Below are 10,341 nucleotides of genomic sequence, written 5' to 3' on the forward strand. Positions count from 1 at the left end.
TATTAATTTTAAATTATAAATTATAATTTAAAAATGTTATCATAAATATCGACAAAACAATATTACATGATGTTAATGTTACTACTTGTTAATCAAACTCACAAATAAAATTATTTTTATAAAATATTTATTAAGTTAGGTTACCATTTTCAAAAAATAAAAAAAAATTATTAAGTTTTTTCAAGTAAAAGTATAAATATCTAAATAGAAATATTAACCTAATTGTTTTGAGTTTAGACTCTCTTTGATTTTATATTTAATATTATATTATATTTTTTCATTAAATTTTACTGGCCCACATGCCGGCCCTACCGATATTTCTTAAGCCCCTCAAATCAACAGGCTTATTCAGGCCAGGCTGAAAAGCCTTTTTCTTTAATGAGCTCCAAAAATCTTAGCTCAGCCCTACTAAATCCGAGTTAGGCCAGGCCGGCCCAACGGGCCTAGCCCATATTGACGGCTCTATGCTACACCAAAAAGAAAAACATTTGAAAATGATGGAGGAATATAATAACTCTCGATTTATTTTACTTGTGCACTATTCTAAAAATAAATTTTATTTTTATTTGTCAATTCTAACATATCAAAAAAATATAATATGTTTTTTCTTCATATTCTCCAAACTCTAAAACTAAACATCCATTAATAGGATGTGGTAATTAAGATCGAAAATAAGCAGATGTAATGTGGAAGCTAGCAAAGCAAATCTTGAAAGACCATGAGTAAGAAGACAAACGAAAACATACCAAAAGACACAGAGATTTAACATGGTTTGGTTAATCGACCTACGTCCATACAAAAGGAGATGAACAATCTACTATAAATATAATAGTACAAAATATGGAGAGATATAACCCCAACCGATTCACTCGAAATACAGGAAGTTCACAAATTCTCCCCCATAACCGAAACTCTTAAAACCTATGTTTACATTGTGAATTTTAATTAAGTTAGAAAGAACAAACCTATAAATATAGAGTACCAAAACCTTCCCAACAAGAAAAGGACTACTCAAAATAATAAACATTTTTCTTAAAGGGAAATCTATTTATGATAAGAAATCATGGCAAATAAAACCCGATAATTTTTTACAATTGTCCTGAATTTCTGACAAAATAAATTTGTACACCTTCTTCACATATATTCTCCGTAATCTCCTCCATTAAATCTAAGTCTTGAAACAGAGAACCTCTCTGAAACAATTTCTCCAACAAGGATCTTCATTACTGTCAAAAATATTGCGGCTAAAATTACACCCACCAAGATAAACACCTAATTTTTAACTTGGTTATCAACAAATCGTTGCACTAGACGGTTTTGATACCACTTGTTAGGACCGAAAATAGCAGATGTAATGTGGAAGCTAACAAAGCAAACCTTGAAAGATCACAAGTAAGAAGAAAAACGAGAAACACACCAAAGGACACAGAGATTTAATGTGGTTCAATCAATCGACCACCTACATCCACAAACGGAGATGAGCAATCCACTATAAATATGAGAGTACAAAATATAGAGAGAAATAACCTCAAACAATTCACTCGGAATACAAGGAGGTTCACAAATTCTCCCCCATAATCGAAACTCTCAAAACCCCAGGACTATATTGTGAATGCTGATAAAGTTAGAAGGAACAAGCATATACTTATAGAGACTCAAATATTAAAACATTTTCCTAAAAGAAAAATCTACTTATGGTAAGAAATCAGGGCAAATAAAATTCAACGAGATGATGCGGTAAAATAGTTATATTGTTTTCTTAATAGATAATCGGTAAGAGTACTTTTTTAGAGGTAAATTACTAAAAGGTCATTTTATAGGGTATATATAAATAATGTCGAATGAGATGTATCAATAATGTTGTCATTAATAATGTTGATATTAGCTAATTATTCTAAAAGTATTTCTCATGCAGAGTTTGATTTGGCGAATTGAAAAAATTAATTCGTTTATAAATATATCCTTCACAAATATAATAAGAAGGATATGAAAAAGATTTTGAAAAGCATCAGGGGTCATTTGATAGTTAAATAAAAAATAAAGTTATCCATATATTAATTTTCATATAACTTTATGTCAATTTAATAAATAGCTATAAATCAATAAATAACACCATATGATAGTACTATTTTCATCCGATCAATCAAACCCTAATTAAAGTAAGAACTCTATTATAGACTTTGTTACGTACCCATATATATGAGTGGCCTATATATATTGTGAAAACATCAAATAACAAATCTGTCATTCTAGGTATTTATTGGTGATTTATAATTGAGCTAAACTATACTATTTTATTTATTTATTTTTGATACTTCTTGTTAGGTTAGCCCAAGTTTGGCAACCAATAACGACCACAATTTTCTTGCTTTGTTGTTCATATTTTTGCCATTCTTATAACCTATGAAAAAAATTAGGAATTTTAATAAGATAGGAAAAAAAATCATAAAGGGCTGTTGAGTGTTGAGGGATTTTAATATGTATTTATCCTATGTAAAGGGATTTAAATATTTAAATACATCAAAGATATTTTTAAAAATCTATGTCATAAAGAAATTTCAGTTTATTTGAATATGCTTCTCGTATATATCTAAGAATTTTTCAAATCATTGTTTGTATATTTTGCTTGTCAAGATACAAATAGGATAATTTATTATAAATTTTTCATAAATAGTATATAAATAGCTAGAGTAAGCATATACGAAATTCTGAATTTATACAATTAGAAATCGAATTATATAAATTTTAAATTTATACAAATCAGGCGAATTAAACAAATCTGATAACTTATACAAATCAAGCTAATAGCAAAATTGGGAAAAACTATAGCTGTGAATTTAAATTTTCCTAAACAGTAGCTATAATATTTAATATGATTTAAATAAAATGAATTAAACTATCTTACCAAAAATAACCCAAACTATTATTTATTACTTAAAATATGGCTTACTCTGCCATAGTTTGTGACAACCAAAGTGCATAATCACTGTCTTCTTCTTATATGATTGAAACTTCCTGAGTACATTGTTGCTACTCTAATTAAACTACTAAGTATTTAAAGGTTGCTACTTGCTAGTCATGTTTAATCATTAAAGCTTTTTTTAAAGTCAGATTTTAAAATTTTGATATTCCGTAAATGTGATATTGTATTCAGTGGCGGATCTAGGATTTTAAGGTTGTGGGTGCTCTGAAGTGAAACTATAAAAAATATGTGTTAACAATGAGATTCAAATCTTGGTATAACAACATTAAAAGAGTCTTAAGTACCCATCCTAGAACCATTGGGCCAACTATATGATTTATTCATTGGGTGCTCTATGTTAATTTTATACAAATACCTATCGATTTCTACATAGATATATATATTTCGTAACGAAGTTAATGGGTGCTCAAGCACCCGGCGGACACCATATGGGTCCGCCCCTGATTGTATTGAGTGAATAATACATTAAAAAACTCAAAACATATAAGGGAAAAGGGTCTGATATACCCCTCAACTTTGTCATTTAGAGCTGATATACCCCTGGTTATGAAACTGGCTCATATAAAAATTTGGGATGGTTAAAGGGACATTTGAGTTGGTAGGGATTGGAGAATTGCATATCCAGTCATTAAAGCGTCTTCGAAATTCTATTTTAAAATTTAATGTGCCGCAAACGTGAATCCCTTCGAGTGAATAATTTATCAAAATAATACTCGAAACATTGAGAGGAGTTCATATCTAAAATTTGGGATTGTTAAGAGAAGATTTGAGTTGGTTAGAATTGAAAAAAAATGTATATATAAATATTGTGTGTGTGTATATTGTATAAACAACTTATATAGATAATATATACATACATCTTTGATATAAAGTTATACAATATATATTCACTTTTATACATTATGCATACAATGACATATATATACATGCAATCATTTTATTGAATTTTTTTGGTCACATGTACAATTACGTAAGTAACCCTTTTCAGCTCTAGATCTTGATTATTCAAATCTTAAGAATTAAACATTTTTGTTGTTTAGATTTTATCTTAAAATATTATTTCATTTATTCAAAAGCAGCCCCACGACATAGTGTAGCATGAAAAGTCATTTTATCTTAAATCATTATATCACAAAATTGAATTAATGTTTCTCATTTTACACAGACAAACAACATGAATTAATGTCAAACAATTAGTTAAATGATATTTAAATGTCTAACAATAGTGACTTGATAGGCAATTTTGTTGACAATATTGTCAAAATAAAATTACTCCCTCCTGTCCATTTCAGTGATCACGTCGTTATTCAAAATAATTGGTCCAAGAGTCTATATCATTTTAAAATTTAAGATAAATTGATAAAGACGGTATATCGGTTGGTTCATTATCGATTTGCAGATATATAAATTGTTATAGAAGTAATATGATATTGCTTTATCGGTTATTGATCGTTATCGGAATTTATCACAAATATTTTTTGTTAAAAATCACTTTGAAACAAGGTGAAAAATCAAATGAATCATGCAAATGAGTTCACAGATTGCATCTTGTTCAAAAGCATATGCAGAAACATTGTAGAATAATCGAGAATTTGAGACAACCAAAAACAAAAATTTGATACTGAACCATAAGTCAAGAAGTTTCTATACCGAATGGTATAAATATTATTTATTAATTTATTCTCGAATTAACAAGTAACTTCTTAAGAGAAAAACTTCAAACGGTTAAGAACTGATAACCTAACTATTATAATATATTAAAATCATCACAAAAACTGCTAAATTAATAATTCATTACCGATAAATCAATAACTTTTTTTATTCGAGTTATCGATTTTGATTCAATTTTGAACAATTCTAAATCATCTTTTGAATTTTGATCAAGCATAATTTTAACAAAATAAAAAATAAAATGTCATATGGTATTAAATAAAAAAATAGGTTGAATTTATCAAAATGCTTTTTTATTTTTTTTATCTTAAAGTTATTATGTGAAAAGTTAATATTTGACAAAGTAAAAAAAAATAATAAGATAAATAAATTAAAACGTACAGAATAAATGTGTGACTCAATTCTTAGAACTTGTCAAATAACTTTGAATGTTTGGAAACAAATAAAAATTGTATGCATATCGAAAAAGTCCTACTTTATATATCGGATGAGAGCACAATACGTTGAAATAATTTCAATTTCGTTTGTTCAGTATTGACTTGACTTACCATTTAAGAAGCAATAACAGAAAGATAATTTTACATTTTACAGTATTACCTTTGAATATATGGTATCTGAAGTTAGTCTTGATAAAGACTAATATCTGAAGTTTCATATGATTGAAGTCTATTTTACTTGAACTCTTTAGAAATTAATGTCTATGAATGTGTGTTAGATCCTTTAAAAGCATCTTTCTCTTTTAGGAAATCAAAACGGATACGATAATATTTTTGGAGAGTTCGGCCAACACATAAACTCAAGTTTAAGCATTTATGTATACTATACATATGAAACTTCAGACACTACATGTCTAAAAATAGAACCCGTCATTTCAGGATGTGATGAGTTGATATCGAGTTGTCAAATATAATGTCGGTAGTTCCAAAATGAATAGTATTGTCCAAATAGAAACCCTTGTGAAATTTTTACAAATTCTTGGGCCCAAAACTTTATTGGGTTGGGTATCGTTGTATAAGGCCTGCAGTCAGAGATTAATGAGCTGATATATAGTGCTAAGGATAATATTGCAACAATCACTCTTATCTGGCCCAAAATAAGTTTAGCTTTAATGATGATTGTTATCAAAATAAACATTAACTTTACTAATGTACATGTTGTGCAACGGTTTATTTTGTTAAAAGAGCAACTAATTTTGAAATAAAATTGAAAGATGATGGAATTAGGACATATTTACTACTAAAAATTTACTAATATATATCACTATATAGTAACCTTAGAATAAGTTTGACAGTTTCAATCCTAAACCTTTTGTATTGATCTATACAAATTAAATTGGGAACTTAATTCGCAAGATGATTGTTAAAAAATCATATATTGATCCTGATGATTACTCTATAAGTATATCAATTTATTTAATCGGAACATGAGATAGTATATATCATGTACTCTATTAATTATATCAATTTATTTAATCGGAACATGAGATAGTATATATCACGTACTCTATTAATTATTCAAGACATATAGTTCTTCACTAATCATCATTTCTCCTTATCACCCAAACTTTGACAGATTGTATAACTTAAGGTAGTAATTTCTCTACTTATATTTGAATAATATACTAATTTTAACCATTTGTGCGAGGAAAAACTCCTGCATTTTCAAGAAATGAAATATTACAAAGTATTTGAAAAAATACACAAGTACCCCTCATTCCAAACTTATTTTATAATTAATTTTCTATCCCTTTTCGACCTACGTGGCACTAGTTTGAAAAAAATCAACCAGTGTTAGACCTACAAGATAGTGTCACATAGGTCAAAAAGGACTAAAAAATTATTAATAAAATAAGTTCAGAAATAATAATACCTTAGTATAGCATAAATGTATCTCTAAGATTTCAGAGATAGATCGCAGAGTACTGGTGCATCACCCTTAAGTATTTCTTCCCTACGTATTGTCGAATTGAATTTATAGTTCTAACTTCTACCTTCAAGTGGTTTTTATTCATATTAATTCTGGTTAGTGTTAAGCGCGCTTAACTATGTCAAAAGTTAATAGCTTTTCTTAAACTAGTCCACCAAACATGTCACAAAAGTTTCTCTTAAGTTTGGTTTCACAAATGAAATATTCGATCATAACTCTAATACAACGATACGATATGGTAAATTCAAAAGAAAAAAGACATGATGATCAAATTAAAAGGGAAGGCTTTGATACATTACTAATCTCATTCCGGTGCTAAATCAGACTTGCAAGAGCACTAATAATAGTTAATACATGTACACCAAAAACTTCAAACTGTAGACACACTTATAATTATTTCTTCTCTTTTGACTCTCTTCTACAGATTTCCCCCTTCATTTTTTCAATTAGAACATTGATTTAGTTAATTTAAGTTTAATACATACTCCCTCTTTTATTAGGTTCTTTTTACACATTTTACAAGTACATTAAATTAAGTTAATTAGGTCTCAACTAGCTTCCCATCCAAAGCCGAAGGTGAACTTAACATAGTAATAGAATTTTATTTTTTTTATCTGTTTTCTGCAGGCTAGTAAGCTGCAACCATTGATGCTCCAGCTGCTACTGTTTCTCTTTCTTCGTCTTCGTCTTCGTCTCCTTCGGCTTCCCACATGAAGTGTGCATACGATCCCAACACAGTGCTGTTATCACAACAAACAGTTTCATTTCAATTTCTATATTCTTAGATCCATATTTGATCTATGAAAAAGCTATTTACCAGTCATTAGGAGAAGCGTGAACAGCTTGATCAAAGTAAGATTTGGCTCTGTTTTCGTCTCGCTGCGTCTCCCAAACTAATTTGCCATACAGAGAAAGCACTTCTCCGTCACCAGGACTTGCAAGTATAGCTCTTCCGTAGCATTCTTCAGCCTTCACAAAATCTCTCTCCACCTTCAATTATGTAAAATCAACAATTCAATACAAAATCTTCTTATATTACAACTTTAATTTCAATAAATATAGAAAAACTACTTACCTCATGCAAATACTTGCCGTAGTTTCTAAGAAGAAGAGGATTCATAGGATCTGAATTCAGCATTTCCTTATAATAGGCTCCAATTTTCCTTGGATCTGACTTTCCGCCGGTTAAACTATCTGCATCGAACTCATCTCTACCGTCACCATTGCCGCCAAACTTTTTGTTTTTGGTGGAGCCGATTCCACCGCCGGAAAATCCAAGCTCATCGACTGGAATACTGTTCCTATGCCAGTCTCCAGCGTAACTCCGTCGATCTTCCGTCAAACTCAGTGATCCAATACTTCGCAAAACCTCCAACTCATTCTGTTCAGAACCGCAATCCTCCTCCGGTATTATTGACGATAATGACCTCGATCCAATCTTACTCAACTTTCTAGATACACTCGAACCTTCAAATCCCGACCGGATCACGTCGGATTCAGATGAAACCCGGCGTATACCGCGACGATTGACTTCCGAATACAGAGAGATCATAGGAGAAGAACATCCTTTCTTCTTCTCTCCATTAAACACTTTACCGATGGATTCACGAGTGGAAACAGAGACTGCTCTCTGAGAACCGGGAACAACCGCCGGAATTGAGCCGGAACCGGTTCGGAAAAGGACCGTTTTCATACTGAAACAACTATTTATTTATTTTTGAACACTTTATTATATTTATTATTTGAGTGAGAAAACTTTGAAAAAGTAGAAGGGTGTGACAGTGATTATATATGTTTAGAAGCACCGTTAAATTCGCAGACGGCGTTGACAAGAAGAAACGTTGAGTGATTGACACGTGTGGTGTTAGCACGTGAGAGGGTACAGCAAGAACGGTGGAGCCGGCGACGGAGTGAGCTTTTTGGAGGGTAAATTGGAAGCTTCTACACGTGTCATGTAAAAAGCGTGATGCAGTGAGTTGCTAGTTGCCACGTAGACAAAAAAATATTGTTCAATTATTGTACGGAACTTTATATTTTTTTTGTATGCCCCTTGATTTAATTGCCCATGGCAAATTGGGCTGTTTGTTTCTTTATTGCTTTGGATTTTTGCTTTACTTGAGTGGTTTGATCAAACAAGACGATTTTCGTACAGTAACAACATTGTTGCAAATTCAATTTATTGGAAAGTCGAAGATCGAGAATTATGATAAAAAAATTAATTTAAATTAATTTAATATATTTATTTATCATTCATATAATACATTTAATAATTTTTGCTTTTGTGAAAAATAGGTTTTAGTTAGAGTGAGTTTAGGCTATTTCTTAATCACGCAGTGTCCTTTTCACTGTATTTGGATAGTAATAGGATGGGTACATCATGGAAAATAATGTCAATTGCGCCAACGAGAAAAATTACATAAATGATCCCTTATATTTAAAGATGGATTCAAAACTATCCCTCAGCTATCGAGTTCATATCAAAAGCTTTATTTTTTTCTTTTAAGAAAAATATATAAGTATACAGCTTTAGTGATTTTTTCAAAAATAATTATATGATCTATTATTATATTTACCACAAAATGTAGATTGGGTTGCTTCGGTTCTGTCCTATTAGCAAAAAAATAAATAAAATGAAATTAGATCATTTTAAAACATACCCCTATTACAAAGAACTAACTTTAATTGGAGAATATTAAGATGATACTGATGTTTGCACAATTTTAAGAAACTTAATTCTAAAATTTATTTATTCGTAATTAGTGTGGTTAAAGTTAAATTACGCATAATATAAATGAGTCTCTTATCTAAGTCTGTACTGACAGTTATACTCTTTAACTTCTGAAGTGTATACATAAACATTTAAATTCGTGTATACATAAATAAAATATACAAATTTTAAATGACATCTAATATAACATAATATAAATAATTTTATATATATATATATCATATAAATTATTACGTAATATATATCACATAAATTGACAAGTAGGACGTATTCAAATAATTTTGGAGCTTTATTACTTTAGAAAATTTTATTTAGAGGGACAACAAAGATAGAATACAGAGAGAGGACCAATTATATAACTTAGTGTGGATGTTCGAATAGATAAGCAAACAAGATAGAATGCAGAGATAACATAACAAAAATAGTAGGAGTAGTAGAAGATAATACAATTAAAATATAACTATAATATATAATTATATATATATATATAATAGAAATTAAATAAAAGGAAAATGTGGACTTTACTGACACTATGGGATCAGATTTTGGACCTCCTAATTAAGTGTTTTGATTTATTTTTTTTTAATTTATACAAAGAAAAGTATACTTTTACTAAAAATTTCAGTTCCGATTCTGATCTGCTTATGAGTTTAAAATTACAAAATTTAAAAGGTTTGTTTTAACATTACGTGTTAAAAATGAAATCAAAGAAATAGTATTTTTATAAAACTGTTATTATTTTATTTTAAACTTTTTACTTCTTTTCAACTACGTAAATCAGAATACATAGCACACAACATACATTGTACACTATCTAAATGACTAAAATTACCAAGATTCAATAATTGTGCACAATTTTCTAACGGAATTAGAAAAAAATAATTAGTTTTCAGCTTGTATAATTAATATACTTTCTCAGTATTTTGATACTTAATAAGATTGGAGGGTGCAAAGTCTCTGCCTTGTCTATATCAAAAAACAAAATAATAATAATAATAATAATAATAATAATAATATATATATATATATATAT

The 10,341-nt window shown here is 29.2% G+C and overlaps 1 protein-coding gene across 1 annotated transcript; it reads right to left on the minus strand.

Moving 5' to 3' along the window:
- Positions 1-6,844: 6,844 nt before the first annotated feature.
- LOC107026751 lies at positions 6,845-8,491 on the minus strand. The gene is made up of 3 exons (XM_015227830.2): positions 7,656-8,491; positions 7,398-7,570; positions 6,845-7,320 (listed from the first exon to the last, which is right to left on the minus strand). Exons 1-3 carry the CDS (start codon positions 8,271-8,273, stop codon positions 7,209-7,211), a joined length of 903 nt encoding a protein of 300 aa, XP_015083316.1. The 5' UTR covers positions 8,274-8,491; the 3' UTR covers positions 6,845-7,208.
- Between the last annotated feature and the right edge of the window lie 1,850 nt (positions 8,492-10,341).

This window comes from Solanum pennellii, chromosome 8 (assembly GCF_001406875.1).
Source record: "Solanum pennellii chromosome 8, SPENNV200".
Classification (NCBI taxonomy): Eukaryota; Viridiplantae; Streptophyta; class Magnoliopsida; order Solanales; family Solanaceae; genus Solanum; species Solanum pennellii.

Bases quoted from the DNA above. Each gene is read 5' to 3' on its own strand.
- LOC107026751 (XM_015227830.2), bottom strand. From the start codon at position 8,273: ATGAAAACGGTCCTTTTCCGAACCGGTTCCGGCTCAATTCCGGCGGTT. The intron at 7,571-7,655 runs GTAAGTAGTTTT...ACATAATTGAAG, and splicing joins ACGGCAAGTATTTGCATGAG to GTGGAGAGAGATTTTGTGAA. The intron at 7,321-7,397 runs GTAAATAGCTTT...TTGTGATAACAG, and splicing joins CACGCTTCTCCTAATGACTG to CACTGTGTTGGGATCGTATG.